Below are 19,945 nucleotides of genomic sequence, written 5' to 3'. Positions count from 1 at the left end.
CCCCCCGCCCCAACAGCTTCTATTAGCATCAGGGCCCCCCGCCCCAACAGCTTCTATTAGCATCAGGGCCCCCCGCCCCAACAGCTTCTATTAGCATCAGGGCCTTCCCCCCACTCCGATGGGCCACTCTGACACTGGATTGTGAAGAGGGGGGCTCAAGGAGACAAGGAGAAAGAAGCCTGCAATAGAGCCATTGCATGTTTTGTTTTCTACTTTTATTTGCTAGATACTGTTTATATTTCTTATTATGAAGGCTCTTGACCTTTCTCAAACTTTAGCAGCTCATACTATAATATACCTATGTGAAATAAAACATAATGGTGCGCTCTGTGATATAGCTATGCACTTTCTCTTCTTTATAGAAATAATATAAAATAAATTGAAATAAGTAGTTAAATCATGCACTTTATGTCAGAGCTGCCTGTACATGGGTCCTCTCATGCCCCTTGTGTCATGCCTTCCTTTATCAGGGGTGTAACTAGAATAGGCAGGGCCCCATAGCAGACTTCCAAATGGTGACCCCTTCCTGCTTAAAAATATACATATTACACTCATATAGACACATTTATACACTGTGTAATAAATGATGGGTTTCTCTTTCCAATAGGAAATCATCTTTGCCTTATAAGATAACATAATTAGCACCTGGTCCCCCCTTCCCCTTTGTGTTTCCCATAAATAGAAAATGGTAATCGATAGAGACTTTCCTCTGTCCCATGAATAGAAATATTAAAACGTAACTGTAAAGTAAACTGTCAAATATTTCGATTTCTGGCCAACAAATCTGTGATCAGTATCCTCTGATAATCCTGGGGTGTAAAGCTCCAAGGATTTCGGAGTTGGGGAACCAAGAAAAATAGCTTTGAGACCATTGGGCCAACATTTTATAATGATGTTTGATATTGTTGGATTTGTAAATGCATGCTGGGAAATGTGCTGGGCAAATCTTCCCCTTAGGAGAGCCATGGATGTGATATAATTAGGAAATACGCCCACAAATTTCCACCTTGATACAGTTGTAGCCACGCCCCTCCCACATAACCAAGGGGGCGGATTAGGTGGTTAGTCAAAAAGCAGCATGCCAGCATCAATTCATTGTCAGTTTCAAGAGATGCGACCTGTTGTTTAGAGCTGTCCAGGGTTTCTCCATCGGTTCTCCTCCTAGGATCTCTATGCCAATCCAATTGGTAAGTGGTCTGTTTTTCTTCATTTGATCCCGTTTTATTTCACTATGTATGTCTGTTTATTTCAACATCAATCGTCATTTACGTGTGCTGTCCTAGTGTGGGTGCCTTGTAAACCGTAACTGAGTGGTGGAGGCTGTGATAAATGTTAGCAGGGGACTGTATCGGGTGCAGAGTGGCTCTGTGCAGTAGCATTCCATAGGCACATAAGTGGTAGGGAGGTACATAATGTGGTTGTGCGCCCCCTGGGCGGATGCCTTTGGTTTCCCTGACAAAATTGGGATGACTGGGTGTGCTGAGCGCTTGGGAGTGGAAATTAGTGTAAGAACACCATTTTGTGTAAGTGGGCAGTTTAAGGGCTAATTTGCAAGGTTCCCTAGCGTGGGTGCACCCCATGATATGTGTTGGTATGTGTGAAAGGGTGTCATGAACCCCAACTCTCCAGTGTGGAGGTTCATGACACACTTTCACACATACCAACACATATAGAGCACGTACAAATCACATACATCGCTGTACAATGTATTTAATGGGGCACATCCTCCATTCTTTAGTGTCAGGTTGGGTGATGTGGCCCCCTGACTCTGTGGGGCCCAAAGAGGCTGCTATCACTGTAGTTACACCACTGTACTTTATTCATAACTGTCCCATGTCCTTTATTCAGAACAGCAAAAATGCTAAAAAAAAAATAAATATGGGAATAATGGAAAAGTTGTAGATGTAGATGCAAACTGGGCATTGGTTTTAGTTTAATTACTACTACTTTGAAACCAGTGGTGGGCATCTTGCAACCGGTTAATGCTCACCATGCGGTTACTAAAGAACTCTATGTATCCTTTTCTGTGTTATATGCATCTTACAGGGTCCTTTGTTGGTGATTAGTGCCAAGTATTAGTAGATAATACATAAACATAGGAAAACAAGAAGTATAACTGTCAAAATGGATCAGCACTTTCTTCTGTAACATTGGTCTAATGTATGCATTGGTACCAGTCCTGGTTGATGAGTTAGCCTGATATCAGGCTGGTCTGGCTTTCAAGCTGTGCAAAGTTTGAAAGCCGTGGTTAAACCCATGGAAAAAAATGGACATAATACAGAGGTATGCCCTATACACAGAAAGAACCATTTACTTTTGCATATGAAATGCATGCTAGTTATAGCATGTCACACAGGCACTGTGACTGTGCTAATCTTCTCATATTTGTTATCCATGCCCTTCTACTTTCTAAAATCAACTTTTCAGCGATTTGAGGTTCGTTACAGTAAATCCTACAAGCCTGTCTGAGTTCTTCAGACTCAACTCATGCATGGGACAACATCCTCTAAGTTCTACTTCACATGTGCTAGGAGATATTTTACGGTTACCTTAATTGCATTTCATTTTATCAGATCTTTTCTCACAACTTGTCTTAGTCAGATCTGCTTTTCACTAACAGACTATAGTTTATAAAGAAAGGTGATAAACATGGAAGAAACTCATCCACAAGATGAATTGAGTCTTTCTTCTGTTTATCATGGCTGAGAGTCAGCTTGTTCATGTGAATATCGCCCTAAACTGATATAAACACAATGGATGTTATATTATAAGCTCATGTGCAGCATGAAAACAGATAAATAAAATGCACGTTAACAATCACAAATAGGATAAAGGGAACAATGTGTAACACTGCTCTTAAGGACAGGCAAGCTGCCCAAACAGCTGATAACAGAGAGCAGTAGACTGCATAATACCTCTTTATAATGTACAGGAGAGTATAATGCTATTCTCAGGTAAGATACAAAGATGTTGGATAGAATCCTCTATCACCCTCCCCCTGTATAGGATAGCAGTGTATGACCTCAGCCCACCACACCCACACGTCACTTACTCAGTCCAGGTACACAGGAATTATAGTTTATCAGGGAACAGGGGCAGCTGAATTGTCGAGCACTGCGCATGCGTCAAGCAGCCCGGAAGTCATGCTTCCCCTTTAGCTTGTCTGATATGCGTTCCACGCAGACTTCCGTATTTCTCAAGGATGTCACGTGACACGGTGGCCGCTGTTATTTACATTTGTTTTGCATCACTATAACAAATGGCGAGGGCGTGGTTGCTTTAGTCGCTGTTGTTATCGCTATGTTTACAGTGATTTAACCTATCACCTAAAGCATTCCAAAATTTCCAAAGTAAATCCAGCGTTAAAAAAAAGCCTTAGCCAATGAAACGCTACGCCAGCTTCACTGACGTCGTCACGCATGACGATGACAACTTCCTGCTCTACGAAACAATCTGCGCCTGCGCGGTATGTGTGTGAGTGAGGACAGAAGTGGAGAGTCCAGGTAAGTAGTCAGGTGTGTGTTGTACGGTTGTGGTTTTATTATGGTTTTGTGAGGATTGAATGGACAATGATAATAATAATGGAAAAGGCGATCGGCCAGGGACTGTTCACACGTGGCCTTTTCTATGGCTGCTCCCAGGCGCGGTATTTTCTGCAGCATTTGCCAGGTCACTGCAAACTACAACTACATCTCTCTGGGGATTTACTGCTCACTATCTGGTGTTTTTAACAGTTGTTTATTGATTTTTGTTAACGCAATAGAATGGCATCCTGTGATTTCAGTGTGAGATGTTTAGGGCAGTGGAATTATGGTATCTTTAGTGAGAATGGGATCTCCATTGTCTGGATTGCGGGGTCAGTGTGGATCCCAGCAGTTGGGAACTTTACCCATCGCCTTGTTATAGGAACCTCTGCACTCCCCCCCCCCCCCCCCTGAAGGGGGGTGACAAAAAAATAATACTGTGTCCTTGCCCTGCTCGTGGTCCCGGGTCCGGGTGGTCTTTTGCTGATGGCTTGTGCCTGGGAGATCACAACCCTACTATGGCCTCTCCAGGCTCCTCTTAGTCTTCCTTCTTTTCCTCCCCTGGCTTCTGATATTGGCTGTGTGTGCTGGCGTGGACCCAAGGCATAGCACCCCTGGGAGCAGGAGAGGAGCTGAGCGGTGAGTACAGTGTAGATGACATGTCCTCACCACTTCGGGTCCCCTCTCGACCTGGGGAGATGCCAGGAGAGTTGAGCACTTGTCTTGTGTTCCCACCGTTGCTGGCCTCCCGCACCAGTGAGCACTGCTATCATTGAAGGTAGCCATCATTGATCTCAGCAGGGATCAGCATGTGAGCCACAACCTGAGGCTCTGTTGGCTGCATGTCTCCGTTAGCCCTTTAGAATTGAATAGTCGTTCATGAAGTCATCATTTAAAGGTAGCCTCTCATGGGGGATAAAATAGGTTTTGTTGGACTGTACTTTTACACATTGTTCACTTTTCTTGTGCAGATGGGCTTGTAAGTAAAAATCATTGCTCTCAACCTTGTGATATACTACACCTAACAACAACAACAACAATGAAGATTGCAGTAGAAGGTTGCTGCCATGGAGAACTCGATAAGATCTATGAGACCATCCAGTACATGGAGCAGAAGGAGAACACTAAAGTAGACCTCCTGCTCTGCTGTGGGGACTTTCAAGCAGTGAGAAATGAGGGGGATATGAAATGCATGGCTGTGCCTCCAAAATACCGCCAGATGCAGACCTTTTACAAGTAAGTCCTCATTGCTTACATTATACTTACAATAGAGGTAGCCATGATTCTATGCCTCTGCCCGTGTGTATAACCTAACCACCAAATCAGGTAATCCAGGCCGTACTAAATGGAGCCATACTGTAGATTTGTACTGAAGACAGATATTACACGGCCAAGATTTACTGAAGCCTCTGCGCCAGTCTTCTTGTACATTGTACTGAGGTATAACTGGAACGGGTGCAGAGGTGAGCAACCAAGATTATTAGAGGAATGGGGGGACTAGATTACAATGGCAGATTACAAAATTTGGGATTATTCAGTTTAGAAAAAAGATCTCCCCTCAGCCATCTTTTTTTCTAAACTGACTAACGCCAAATTTTGTAATCTGCCATTTTAATTTAGTCCCCTCCCATTCACCTACAAATCTCGGGTGCTCTCCTCTGCACCCGTTCCAGTTCTACAATGTCCTTTTTATACACTGGTGCCCAAAACTGACCAGTGATTTGTATAAGGGCAAAACTAAGTTCTCATTATAAGGACAATCTACTCTCTTGATACATCACATTTATCATGCAAAGTCCGACAGAAATGTGTTGCATGCCCTATGTTAAAGGTGCACTCGGTCAAAGCAGTGCACGGATCGCCAGATTCATGAATAACGTGGGCAACAAATCATGAATCTGGCGCCCTCTGTACTCTACACAGGCAAAGTGCACACAAAGCAGTTTGTACTGCTTTTAGTAAATGTGCCCCTTTTGTGTTATATATTAATATTTTGTTATTCTGCAGGTATTATTCTGGTGAGAAACAAGCTCCAATACTTACCATCTTCATTGGAGGGAATCACGAGGCTTCAAATTACCTTCAGGAGCTACCCTATGGTGGTTGGGTGGCACCAAATATATACTATTTGGGTAGGTAAAACATTTTACACTACAAGCTTTGTAACTCCCTTGTATACACACAGCAGTCCCGCTAGAGATGAACAGAGTGGCAGGACACCTGCTTACCTTGCCATATAATATGTTGGGAAAACTTGGATTTCCACCAATCAGCATGTACCCACAGGATAGGGAATTTCATTTAAATGTGTAATGGTTCCTTAAAAGGAGTATTGTGACTACTGCAATGAAGAGCTTATTCATAGGATGTATAATTTGGCAATCTAACTGGTAGGACCTAAATAGATATCTGCATTGAAAAGACTAAAGACAGTGTTCGTAATGCAACTCAAAGAAAACACTATGGGTGGGCAGCTGCATGAATGCCCCGGGCCGCCACTTTTTTATTATGCTGTTTAGCCTAAATCTACGGAATTTCAGACCTGGGCTTGTGTCCAAACTGACGCACATTATGCCGGATCTACTAAGAGGCTGGAGCGTCAGGGGGGAATTGAAGGCTCATGTTTAAAACTCCAGTTTTAATAAATTCACCCCATTGGGTCTGCTTCATTCTAGGTATCTATAGGAACCCTAGGGGTTGGAATCCAGTTGACCAATAAAGTTATTCCACTAATGTTAGTTTTCAGATTATCTTTTTAAAACCTAGCGTTTATGGGTGCTTGACCAGACAGCATATGCTAGAATTTAGAATGTAGATTAATTTTCTTTTTCCTTCCCCACCTTAAGGGTACGCTGGTGTTGTGAAATATCGTGGGGTGCGAATTGGAGGAATTTCTGGAATTTTTAAATCCCACGATTACAGAAAAGGTACGTTTAGATGAGTGTCTACCTTTTGTTCATACAAAATAATAAAATATTTACTTAACATTAAGATAACATTTCTCCTGTGTCATTTTTCTAGGTCATTTTGAACACCCACCATACACGAAAGATACAATTAGAAGTGCATATCATGTGAGGAACATAGAGGTCTTTAAACTTAAGCAGGTAAGCAGATAGTACTGCTGGTCTCCTTGCTATTGTCTACCCGATCACCAGATTAAACACCTCATTTCTGTTATCTTGTATTTGAAGCTGAAAGAACCTATGGATGTGTTTCTGTCCCATGACTGGCCCCGTAGCATTTATCACTATGGGAATAAGAAGCAACTCTTGAAGAAAAAGGAGTTCTTTAAACAAGAGGTAGAGAGCAACACCCTGGGCAGCCCCGCAGCTAGTGAGCTCCTCCAGTACCTCCAGCCATCATACTGGTTTTCCGCTCATCTCCATGTCAAATTTGCTGCTTTTATGCAACATCCGGTAAGAAAGTTTCCTTCCTGTTTTAGCTGAATTTTTTAAGTTCTTTACAATATTCTATGAAATTGAGTAGAGAAAGAGCAGTTTGAGTGCAAGAGGTCCTGTTCCAGATATTTAACCATTTTCTCTTCAATTTTAAAGAATAAAGACGGCAAGAACCCAAAGGAAACAAAGTTTTTGGCGCTTGATAAATGCTTACCACGTCGAGAATTTCTCCAGGTGAGGAGGGGTTACTGTTCTCTTGACATTTGCACATTCTTATCATTGTCACTTAGATGTACTATTAAGCTGTGTGGTATAATGTCTTTTTACTTCATTTAATTTTTTTCAGATTATAGAGGTAGAGCATGATTCAAGCAAGTCAAATCAACTAGAATATGACCTAGAATGGCTCTCTGTTCTTAAAGCAACTAAAGATCTTCTGAACGTTACACCTAATACATGGAATATGCCTGAGAACAATGGTCTACACAGCAGGTAAATTTCAGAATGAGGAATCGTATTACTCGTACACAAATCTTTAGGCAATTGATTGTCACATTTGGCATATTGCTAGACTATATCTCAAAGGTTCAATTGCTGTACAAAATGGTAGTAACTTGTCTGTCTCTGACAGGCCCAATGTGGCCTCCTACATGAAGAGTAAAGTCATATTGGTGTGGCACCCTCTTAGGATTTTGCTGATATTTACTGTTTCTATTTTAGGTGGGATTTCAGCGCCACTGAACAAATAAAAGAAGAAGTTCTAAATGATCTAGGCAATGATCTTGCTATACCACAAAACTTTAGTGTCACCATGCCAAGTTATAACCCTAACAATCCTCAGTATAAGAGAGTAGCTTCCCATATAGTTAATCCACAGACAACCGAGTTCTGTGCCCGTTTTGGACTTGTGGACATCAATGCCAAGGTCCGTCAACAAGATGAAGAAGGTGGCGAATTCGATGCGGCAGAAGATGATATTGACAGTGGTGGGTCTGTGGAAGATCCCAGTGAATATAGCACTGATAACTCTGTCCTTTCTTCTTCAATTAACCCTGATGAGATAACTTTGGAGGATGATGACGATGAGGAGGATGAGCAAGAAGACATCTCTGTAAAGTCTGTGGATCCTTCTCCAGAATTGACACCAGACTTTTCTAACCTTCGTGTGCTGTCTGATTCGTTGGCCGGCTCATCAGATGATGCTATTGATTCCACCAATGATGAGACAGAACGGTCAGAAAGCAGTCAGACAGAAGGGGAAGGAAAGAACACAGAGAGACTCCTCAAGAGGTTAAGTGATGAGAATGGACGAGGTAGTGTGAAGATTAAGAGACGGAATCAGGCCATATATACAGCTGAAGATGATGAGTAAATGGCCAGGTAAAAAGAACTGTTCACTCCTCTTGTACCAGCTGGTGGTGGTGTGTGAGGTGTACCCCATATGTAACTCATTTTATAAAACTTCTGTCATGTCACAGTGATTAGTGACAGGCCTGGTTCTGAAGTCTCACATATCGCTGGAAAAGCAAAATGGTAGAAACACAGAGATGAACAATATGATTAGACAAAGTGCACAGTGGCAGAGAGAGGCCATAGAAGATCTTCACTCTACTCACCCTTCCTCTCCTGATCCAGCTGTAACCTGCTGGGGGCAGCTTTGGTTGCTTTATTAATAAGAGAGGTGTTTGTCGCCAATCAAAATCCCTGACATGTCAGAATGGTTTTGCAGTGATTGTTACAATTGGCTTGGCACAAGGTTTACATTCTTCTTCCTTTTTTTTTTAAGTTTTATATTTTGAGTTTAATATAATAATATTATTGCCCTCAAAACATGTTCCTGTAAAATAACATTGTATAAAAGATGCTTTTTAAATAAAGGGAACCTGTCACCTCTGCTACCCACACAAAGCCACAAATATTACTCGGTCCTGCAGTTTGCAAGTCTGAAAAAGGTGTCCGATCAGGCAGTCAAGCAACTCCACCTCCTGACAGCTGGTTGCACTCCCCAACCTCCTCTGTCGTCAATGTCACTCTCCTGCTCTCTGGTGTACTGGTGCATGGGCACTGCGCTTCTGATCTAGGTGACGGCTCAATACGTACGCGGTCGGCTAGCTGAGTGACGCTCCAGCGGTACAGTAGTATAGGTTATTCTGCGTGTGCTTGTAAAGGCAGCCAAGTACTTGCTAGAAAATCAAGATTAGAGGAGTAGTGTGCATGTGCAAGTACTCCAGCGAGCAAGAGAGTGACGTCACCAATAGGAGAGGGTACGGAGTGCAATCAGCTGTCGGGAAGCATAGTAGTTTGACTGCCCAGTACAGTTCCCCCACCTCCTTGACCGCATCTTGGCAGAGGAGAAGAAGAAAATTGCTTTTTACAGGCATACCACAACATTGAGAAACTATAAAAACACTTTCAACAGACATGCAAAATGCAGAACCAGGTACTATTTGTGGTTTTGTAGGGGTAGCAGAGGCGATAGGTTCCTTTTAAGTAACCGTATTTTAATATTTCTTTAAAGTTTATGGGATTAAATCTAATTTAACAGAAAATACATTTTTGAACTTGTAGTCGTGTGTTTTATTGACTTTTAATAATTGTAACCCAAGTTTTATATATGTCAAATCAAAAAGGTGTAGATCATACAGGGTCCTAACAGCTCAGAGACTAAGAGCAAACCCAGAGAACTGCTGGAAAAATTACAAGTCACATCATGTCCAGAAGCTGAGTAAGGGCTTATGCACATGACTTGGAATTTTAGTTTCAACAATATTTTATTGAAAGAAAATCGAATAGTGCCTTACAATACGTCACGGCAAAACACATACCCCTCGCAGGGGGAATTCACAAAGATTAGTTTGGTATGATACATAGCCAGCTACTGTATTAATCAAGATCAGTATAGTTGGTTGTGAGAAGTGATAACGGGAACAGCCATGTGTACAGATAATTATAATGTAGTGTGACCGGAACTCTATATAGTCTTCTAATTCCTCAGTTTCCTTCCAGATTCGTATTATATGTACATCCTTCAATAAAATCACTTGAACTGTTGAAAGGCACCATACAGACACGGAAACGCTTAAGTGTCTTTTTAATCCTCAATGGTAGCATACTCCGCTAAACAGGGGAAAAGATGCAGACATAGCGTAGACAGTTCCAAAATCCAATAGTTTTATTTTTAAAATCTACTCACATAGAGCCAAATAAAATGCGCATAACAAATGCATGAGTACGCCAACTCATCGCCCGACCCAGGGTTTCGCTGGTTAGCTTCTTCCGGGGCATCGTGCTCATGCGTAGTAGCTCTGGCTTTGGAGCTGAGATCGTGCAGTTGCTGGCATGCGCAGAACTCCAGCTTTGTGGATGTGAGAGGCTACTGAGGTGTGGAGTACCCGCGGCGTGTAGCCTCAGCTCCGGCTACTCCAAGCCTCAGTAGCCTCTTTAGAAAATTTGCATATCAAGGCCATTAAACTTCATAAAAGATTGTAGGGACTATGAAATATGGTGTAGTGTAGTAGTAGGGTAGACAGAGATGCACACATAGACACACACAACTCATAAAACTTACACTTGCACAACCAGGACCTGTGGATGACTCGTCTCACAATTCTTGAAAAGTAAATAGTAATACATTTTGGATACCATAAGGCAGTGATGGCGAACCTTTTAGGCACTGAGTGCCAAAACTACAAGCAAAAGCCAGATATTTTTCGCAAGGTGCCAAATGCCAATTCAAAGTAACTCGCAGGTGTCAAACGTATTGACGCCCAGATGACACCAATACAAGGGAAATGAGAAATTTGGATTGTTATTGTAGTTTCCCTCTAAAGTCCTCTTAACAGGATGAATCATGGGTCTGGAGAAGAGGCTACAATGATAATCAAGCTCTGTCCACACCTCCTTTATTCAGGTCTTGAGTCCTGAATGGTGACCTTTGTGCTGGGTGATGGCCTAGGTGCCCAAAGAGAGGGCTCCGAGTGCCACTTCTGGCACCTGTGCCATAGGTCGACAACTGCCATAGGGAGTAGGACAGGGCTGGTCCCTGCATACAACTTATACAAGTTTCATACGGAGCTGAAGGTTCTCAGTGAGCCCCTAAAAATTAATGATGATTCTTCTTGAGAAAAAAAACTCAAACAGTGCTATGGCCGATGCAAAGTACAAACAAGAAAGCTCAACCCTCTGTGTATGTCCATCATTCCATGATAATACAGTAAAATTAAATCTTTGACAAAGATTTTACTGTAAATATCATTGTGAAGTGTATGAACATTGCACAGGAACAATTTTACCATAATAAAACTGGACTTCTGGCCTTGGTCTCTGTGAGGATCATTCCCTTCCTCAGCTCAGACCAGGGCTTCCAGAACAGGAAGTGTCTGGCCTACATGAAATAATATGAAGAATTGAGGTTAGAACATTTTAGGTGATAAAATCCTATCTAAAATATATAGAAAATAGTTAAAGAGTAACTGTAAAGTTTTTTTCCGCAAAAATCAATAGCTCTTGTGATGTAAAACATTGTTACTTATACACAGCAGTACACCCTCAGATTGTCTCAGTGTTGCAGTAGCCGCTTCCCCTGCCTGCCCTGGAGTCTGTATTATAAGCAAACTCTACAGACTCCTGGGAGGGTCTTGGCTTCTGCTCTCTGCTCAAAAGGTAGGAGGCAGTGGCGTAACTAGGAGAGACTTCAGTATGGGCCCCCCCCCCCTCCCCTTCAAATAATATACATATTTGTATACACATTTATATAATTATATACACACACAATGAGGGACATTTACTAAATACAGTGCAGTCTGTATTGTGTGCAGTTACCTGTGTAGTGTGCAGGGGGCGCCAGATTTAGGATCCCTTGTGCACGTTCTTCATGAATCTGGTTTCCCATGCATTGCTCCTACAGAGTGCATCACTTTTTTTTAGTGCACCTTTAACGTCGGGCGAGGGACACATTTCTGTCAGACTTTGCATGATAAATGTGGGCACATGGTCTGGCTGTACACCGGTCACGCCCATCAGTGCAGAATTTTTTTGTTGCATGAAGAATAGTGCAGCACTTCTTAAATACATATGCAAGCAGTTCGCACTAGAAAGAACATGCAAAATCAGACAGAAAACGGGCGCACGACCAGTAAATGTGCCCCATAAAGTTCTACACTCACACATGCATTTATGCACTGATATAGATTTATATAGATAGCACTTGAGATTATTTGCCCCAATCCCCCACCTTTACGCCACAGGGGGGGGGAAGTGCCAGCCAGGAGTGGGCCGGCGCACTCGCTGCTGTCAGCGACTTTGCATCAAGAGGCGGAAGCACACAAAGCAGATACGACTACATACAGTATATACAGCATATAAACAGCTTACACGCACAGATACACACATACACATAATAAACACACATAATAATACAGTAACATTAAAAATTTGATTAAGATTTTACTGTAAATATCATTGTGAAATGTATGAAAAATTTGCTATAACAAACTGGACTCCTTACCTCATTATTCTTCTAGTGGTCAATGGAACAAAACTTCATGAATTCCAAGGATCATTAAAGGGGATTAAAGGTTAATTAGTAATAAAAATACAATCTCAATCAGAGGAAATTTAGCTCTCTGATAAATGATGACTAGATTCAACTAAATTAAAAACTAATTGTATAAACAAAAACTAGTATGGCATAATCAAAGGATCAAGGGATATCGCCAAATATGCAATACTGCTTATCCCGGGTACATAGGATACTGTGAACATATATGGAATAAAGAGAAATAGCAATATGCACCAACTGTAAATATCCCAATAAATTTGTTATCTCAATAAAAATTTGATTATATGCAGACCTTATAAGCAGATATTATATCATCACATAAAATGACAATATATCATATTATGCTGGGCTAAAAAAAAATTATACCAATAGTGCTGGAGTATTAGTGTTATTCAGAGAAAGTTCACAAGAAATTTATAATGTCAGTCTATAAGGTCCACACACTTATGTCCAGACAGAAATTCCAACTTAGCGAATGATTATGTACTCAATTAGAAATATATTCCTCAGTCAACATTGTTCTATGAGCATTTGCCATATATAATGTAGATTTTTATAGTTTAAACGGTTGAAAAAAGACACTTGTCCATCAAGTTCAACCAAGGAAGGGAAGGGATTGGATGATGAAGGGATTTAGGGGAAACAATTCTATATAACTTAACCATCAATGTTATATAGGTGTAAAAAGGCATCTAGACCCTTCTTGAAGCTCTCTGCTGTCCCTGCTGTGACCAGCGCCTGAGGCAGGCTATTCCACAGATTGACAGTTCTCATAGTAAAAAAGCCCTGTCGCCTCCGGTGATTAAACCTTGATTTCTCTAAACGGAGACAGTGCCCCCTCGTCTTTTGATTTGATTTAATCTGAAACAACTTACCACCATATTTTTTGTATGGACCATTCATATATTTATATAAATTAATCATGTCCCCTCGTAGTCATCTCTTTTGCCGGACTAAATAAATCTAGTTGTTTTTTTTTTTCAGATTTTTATAACAGTAAAAGAATCAGAAGGGAAGGGAGGCAAAACAATGTGAAAGGAATCATGGATACCAAGTAGTCTCCAATATGGGGGGGGGGGTTACAAATAAGAATAACAACAAATTTCAATTTGAAGAGAAGATACAAAGCAACAATAAAAACAATAATACCATAAGTTGTCACACAGTGTTACTGTAGTTATCCAGAATATCCTTATTTGCCTAACGTTCTTAATCAGTTACCTAGAGTAATTTCCAGATTAAATGGGGAACCAGAAAAGAGAAGTAGAGAATCGGGGAGAGTGGGAAGGAGAGGATAAAAAGAAAAAGAGAGAGAAATAAGGGAAGGAGAAAGAAGGTTGAAAGATTGAGGAAGGATGGGAGGAGGAAAAAGGGCCGTGCCTCCCCTCTACCTGGTGTTCAGTGCTCCATTTCACCATCTTGTGGCCGTACCGGAAATCTAGTTGTTTTAATTTAACCTTTTAGTTTCTTTTCACCATTGAAAATACTTGTATTTTTTATACAATAATACAATTTCTGTAGATTCCTATTGAGATGAAATCAGTAGCAGAAAAGATCTAATACAGTGCGCAGAATCATCATATGTGCTAAATCATAGATAGATTTGATAGCGACATTCTAGCGGACATAGACATCTGGTCACTTACCACCATTAGGGTTATATATGCACAAAATATTTTGCTGACCAAGCAAACACTATTGATATAGTGGAGCTAGATATCATTGCTATCTCCGCCATACCATCAATATAGGTGTGGGTTTCTACCTTGCTCTCCACCCAGTGGGGAGATAGTATTTTTTTGCACACACCCATCTATTTATTCCACTATATCTGATGAAGCCATGTTAAGAGGTTATGTAACATTGGTTTAATTTTAATTGGTTCTGTCCCTCCCAATTTTTTATATTAGACACCATAATAAAAGTTAAGTTTTATTGATATTATTCCGTTGTTTTCAGTGAGACTTTGTCCAAAATTCAATAACGGTATTGACATCAGTTTATTCTGTGATACGTAGATTCCTATTGAGTCAGTAGGTACACAAGGAGGTATATTCAACTTACCACAGATGTAAGAATGGTAGCGGCTGTATCGTGATCTCAGTCAACGGCATAGGATTTAAAGTCCACTTCTTATTTATTTTAGTCTTTGTTCTTTAGTTGGATTTTAAAAGTGTGGGCCCAGTACAATATGATAAATTGGCATTTAATGTTATGATATAATATCTGGTTATTTGCTTTTTCAATATTTAAATAATAATGACATTTCTATTGAGGGATCACATTTATTGGGTTACTTACAGTTGGTGCGTATTGCTGTTTACATTTATTCCATAAATAAAAAGCTAGATTGAAATGTTTTTAAAATTGGTAGATTATGCATTACTTAACAAACCTACAGGTTCCGGCCCAGGTGTTTCTGATCTAGAACCAGGGCTTTAAGAATAGGAATATATCAAGGAATCAAGATAGTACAAGTTAGGTAATAGTATCCTTCAATATTGTGTAGCATAAAATTATTGAGGAAAAATGATTAGTCTTATTACTTTATTCAGAAATCGATTGAATAATCTGAATCTTTTCCATGGGTCTTGATAAGAATCCTATCTTGCATGACGGTCTAAAATTTATGTTCAATCAAGTCGACAGATGACACTCCATTCATAAAAAGTGAAGGCACTGCTTCATGATTCTTCTTGACAAAAACCCTATAAACAGTGCTATGACCGAGGCAAAGTACAAGGGAGAACACCCAACCCTCTGTGTATGTCCATCATTCCATGATAATACAGTAAAACTAAATCTTTGACAAAGATTTTACTGTAAATATCATTGTGACATGTATGAACATTGCACAGGAACAATTTACCACTAAAAACACTGGACTTCTTACCTTAATATCCATCTAGCTATGTGGCCAATGCAAGGAAACTTCATCAATTCCAAGGTCCATGAAGGTATTCGGTTCATTGAAGAGCTCATCCTGTTTGAAACTAAAACATAACTGGTTAAACAGTAGTAAAATACAATCTCAATCAGAGGACTTTTCGGTCTCTGATACATGATGACTGCATGAAACTTAATTAAAGGCTTCATTGAAAGGCAGATTTTCCATTTCTTACCAACCATAAGGGCTTCTTCTGAGAATCCCTCACTTTCACAGCTCCACCCAAAGGTTCTAGAAAAGGAATGTTCTGACCTGTAATAAATCATATCCTGAGATAAAGTTAGATCACGTAAGTGCATATGATTTTAGTAAAACCATATAGAAAATGGTTGTGAATAAAAGTGACACCTGCCTACTTACTTTCTCGTGGGTTTTCAGCATATTCACAAAGAATGTGCAAGAGTCTTCTCCATGTGACTTCCAAGTCTTCCAAGCAGGTCAGAAATCTTCTTCAAATTAAGTAAACAGATGATGCTCCACAAGTCTTATGGCCTGGGTAAAGTATAAGCAACAAAGCTCAATCCTCTGTGTATTCCCATTAGTCCATGATAAAACTGTAGATTTTACTGTAAATATTATTGTAAAATGTATGAATATTGCACAGGAACAACCATTCTATAATATTGGACTTCTTACTTTACTTTCCTATCAATGTGCCAACGTGTTGCGATCATCGCAGTTCTCTCCTGCTCATTCTCTGATTGTGGGAGATGGACCAGGTCTTCAGCTGTCAGAGAAAGCAGAAGACCCCAGGTGGATGGTAGATGGGTTTTATTACAGCTTCTGCCTTTCCTGGCTGCATAGATCTGAAGTATCGCTATACTGTGAATCAAGGAGTCAGATTGTAAGCCTCGGTTGTCGCATGATTACCGCTTCAAAAAGTGCAATTCAGAGTTGCTGGGTCCAATGGCCGATCTTCATGTAGGCGGTATACCTGGGCTCTACATGGAGATTGCAACAGGTTCAGGTTTTCTCCCAGCGGCTCCCTCTTCTCCTTTTCCGGCCCGGTTGCATCACTATGATGTGTTGGGAGCGCGTGCCAGAAAAGGAGAAGATTGAGCCATGGTGAAAAGTAGACAGAGGTGACTATAAATTTTTTTTTTTCTTGAAGGAGCTCTAATGTGGACATTTTGTGAGGCATTTTATTTGTGGGGGCTCTACTGTGGCCTTTTTATTTATGGAGGATGTTTCTGCTGGGACCATTTCATTAAAGGGAGCATCTGCTGTGAAAGAGTACATTTTATTAAATAGGGGCTCTGCTGTAGAAATTGCAATAAATGGGGCATCTGCTGTGGCTATTTCATGAAAGTGGCCTCTGCCATAGAAATTTCATTAAATGGGGCATCTGCTGCGGCCATTTCATCACAGGGGCATCTGCTCTGGCCATTTCATTAAAGGGAGCATCTGCTGTAATCATTTCATTAATTTCCTCTCCATAGCCCTCTCCATAGCCGGTAAGTCTTTGCTGCATATTGCAGCAAAGGCTTACCGGTAACACCCGCGATCGGTGCTAGCACCGATCGCGGGTGCTTTCACCGCGATCACCTCCGGCAATGCTGCCGGAGGCTTCAATGGAGGCTTCAATGATGCCGGAGGCCGCCATCTTGGCGCGGATCTTCGCTCCCCGATGACGTCACGGGGAGCGGTGATCCGTTGCCATGACAGCATCGGGCCTCACGAAGGCCCGAAGCTGTCTCGTTTTAACCTATTCATTACAATGTGCTATCAGCACATTGTAATGAATGAGGAGTAAAATCCCCATGTACTGCCATATTGCAGTATGGCAGTATATGGTAGGATCGATCAGACAACCTAGGGTTAAAGTACCCTAGGGAGTCTGAAAAATAGTTAAAGTAAAAGTAAAAAAAAGTTTAAAAAAAAAAAATTATATTAAAAAAACCTAAAAATTCAAATCACCCCCCTTTCCCTAGAACTGATATTAATATTAATAAACAGTAAAAATCATAAACACATTAGGTATCACCGCGTCCGAAAATGTCCGATCTATCAAAATATAATAACGGTTTTTCACTGCGTTTAACCCCGTAACGGAAAATAGCGTCCAAAGTCAAAAATGACATTTTTTTGCCATTTTGGAAAATATAAAAAAATTAATAAAAAGTGATCAAAAGGTAGCACAGTCCTAACAATGATAGCAATGAAAACGCCATCAAAAGTCGCAAAAAATGACACCACCCACAGCTTCGTACACAAAAGTATGAAAAAGTTATTAGCGCCAGAAGATGACAAAATAAAAAAAAAAATTTTTGTACAGGAGGTTTTAATTTTTTTAAATGTATGAAAACATTATAACACCTGTACAAATGTGGTATCCCTGTGATCGTAGCAACCCAAAGAATAAAGTAGACCTGTCATTTGGGGCACACAGTGAAAGCTGTAAAATCCAAGCCCACAAGAAAACGTCGCAAATGTGTTTTTTCACCATTTTCACTGCATTTGGAATTTTTTTCCCGCTTCCCAGTACGCGCCATGGAACATTAAATACCGTCACTACGAAGTGCAATTAGTTACGCAGAAAATAAGCCATAACAGAGCTCTTTATGTGGAAAAATAAAAAAGTTATAGATTTTTGAAGGTGGGGTGTGAAAAATGGAAGTGAAAAAACTAAAAAAGGCCAAGTCGTTAAGGGGTTAAAGCAGGGCTCTGCTACAGAAATTTCATTAAAGAAGGCATTTGCTGTGGACATTTCATTAAAGGAGGGCTCTGCTGTAGAAATTTAAATAAAGGGGGCATCAGCTGCGGACATTTCATTAGAGGGGGGGTCTGCTGTGGCCATTTCATTAAAAAGGGTATCTGCTGTGGACATTTCATTAAAGGGGGGTTCTGCTGTGGGCATTTCTTTAAAGGGGGTTCTACATGGACATTTTATGAAACTGAGTCCTGATGTGGGCTTTTAATAGATGGGGGCTCTGCTGTGGACATTTCAGTAAAGGTGGGCTCTGCTGTGGACATTTCTGTAAAAGAGGTCTCTACTGTGGACATTTCTGTAAAGGGGAGCTCTGCTGTAGACAATTCTGTAAAGGGCACTCTGCTGTGGAAATTTCATTAAAGGGGGGGCCATTATAGTCTGCGGTGGTGTCATTGGGTGGAGGAGATAAGGCCTGGGGGGCACCAGGTTGGTTTGGACGCTGGGGGAACCCTAGTTGTGTAGACAGGCCAAGGCCCATAGAACACTTAATTTGCCACTAGATGGGTCAGATTATACCCAGTATAGCCCTGACCAGACATTATCCCCCACAGGGGGTCATTTCCAGGGGATCTTATAGATGCCTTAGTTACTGTTAAAAACTTTACTGCAAAAAAATGTTATTAAAATTCTTTAAAAAGTTAAAATCTTATATGACATCATGGAAGACAAATAAATAAATAAAAGCACACACGCAGAATACATACATTATATATACACAGTGTGTGTGTGTATATATATATATATATATATATATATATATATATATATATATATATATATATAAATGCCCATTACTATTTCCCTATAAAATTGTAAAAGATCCTTGCTCCAAACATTGCCATTTTCCTCCCTTTTGCCTATACTATATATATATTAAAATGACCATCACACACTAGCGTTGAACATTTATTGTGGAACCCACATAACATAAAACTTTTTTCTCTGGGTTAATACGCATGCAGCAATACCAAATTCATACGGCTTTTTTAAAATTATCTTTATTTGCATAATGAAATCCTTTTGGTGAAAAAAAATCCTTTTCACCATTGTCTTAGAAGCCCCGTATAACGAATTTAATATAATTGTAAATTTAGGCATCATTTTTTCTTTAAGTTTTTTGATGTATGGGATAAACAATATTATAGTTTTTTAGCCTGCGTTGAAACAGTTATGGAAGTTCAAAATGAGTGTGATTTTAGGTTTTAACCCCTTACGGCATTTGGACGTTACTGTACGTCTAGTTGCAGAAAGGGGAGTATGAAGCGGGCTCACTTCGATTACATCCATCGCATTTCAGCGTCGCCGGCAAAGCTGCCTGCCGCATTCAATAGCCGGCAGCGTACCATCTTGGCTTGGATCATTACTCCCCAAAATGCCATCGGGAAGTGGCGATCCATTGCTATGACAGCCTTGGGTCACACAAAGACCTGAGGCTATCATGTTTTAGGCTATCTATTACAATGTGTGATTTGCACATAGATGATGTGCAAAATCCCCATATACTTCCATACTGTAGTATGGCAGTATATGGTAGGATCAATCAAACAACCCTAGGGTACCCTAGGGTCTGAAAAATAGTAAAAAAAAAATAAATGAAAAAAGTTGAAAAAAAGTAATTAAATTAAATAAAACCTAAAAATTCAAATCGCCCCCTTTCCCTAGAAGTGAAATAAATATAAATAAACTGTAAAAATCATGAACATGTTATGTATCGCCACGTTCCAAAATGTCAGATCTATCAAAATATAATATCGTTTTTTTCCCTGGCTTTTAACCGTTTAACGGAAAATAGCACCCAAAGTC

General features: G+C 40.4%; 2 protein-coding genes across 6 annotated transcripts in view; one reads left to right on the top strand and one right to left on the bottom strand.

Moving 5' to 3' along the window:
* The window catches only part of VPS8 (VPS8 subunit of CORVET complex), a 152,432-nt gene that overhangs the window by 117,596 nt on the left and 14,891 nt on the right, over nt 1-19,945 (bottom strand). The window contains exon 1 of one of the 2 annotated variants that reach the window (XM_072121232.1): nt 3,053-3,346. The exons of the other annotated variant lie outside the window; for it this stretch is intronic. Within the exon in view, the coding sequence (XP_071977333.1) occupies nt 3,053-3,122 (70 nt within the window). The 5' untranslated portion in view covers nt 3,123-3,346. Of the gene's footprint in view, nt 1-3,052; nt 3,347-19,945 lie in introns of those variants that run through there. 2 annotated transcript variants of the gene reach the window in all.
* Nucleotides 1,081-9,492, top strand: DBR1 (debranching RNA lariats 1). 4 transcript variants are annotated; one of them, XM_072121236.1, is made up of 9 exons: nt 1,081-1,187; nt 4,496-4,760; nt 5,532-5,656; nt 6,371-6,451; nt 6,546-6,631; nt 6,719-6,943; nt 7,082-7,159; nt 7,272-7,417; nt 7,646-9,492. In XM_072121236.1, exons 2-9 carry the CDS (start codon nt 4,564-4,566, stop codon nt 8,295-8,297), a joined length of 1,590 nt encoding a protein of 529 aa, XP_071977337.1. In that variant the 5' UTR covers nt 1,081-1,187; nt 4,496-4,563; the 3' UTR covers nt 8,298-9,492. The 4 variants fall into 4 exon arrangements, with proteins under 4 accessions (XP_071977337.1, XP_071977338.1, XP_071977336.1 ...); XM_072121237.1 differs by lacking the exon at nt 1,081-1,187 and adding an exon at nt 3,368-3,515; XM_072121235.1 differs by lacking the exon at nt 1,081-1,187 and adding an exon at nt 3,379-3,503.

Source organism: Engystomops pustulosus, chromosome 8 (assembly GCF_040894005.1).
Source record: "Engystomops pustulosus chromosome 8, aEngPut4.maternal, whole genome shotgun sequence".
Lineage (NCBI taxonomy): Eukaryota > Metazoa > Chordata > Amphibia > Anura > Leptodactylidae > Engystomops > Engystomops pustulosus.
Note: the sequence above shows the minus strand (reverse complement) of the source record. Positions and strands in the feature narration are given on the sequence as shown.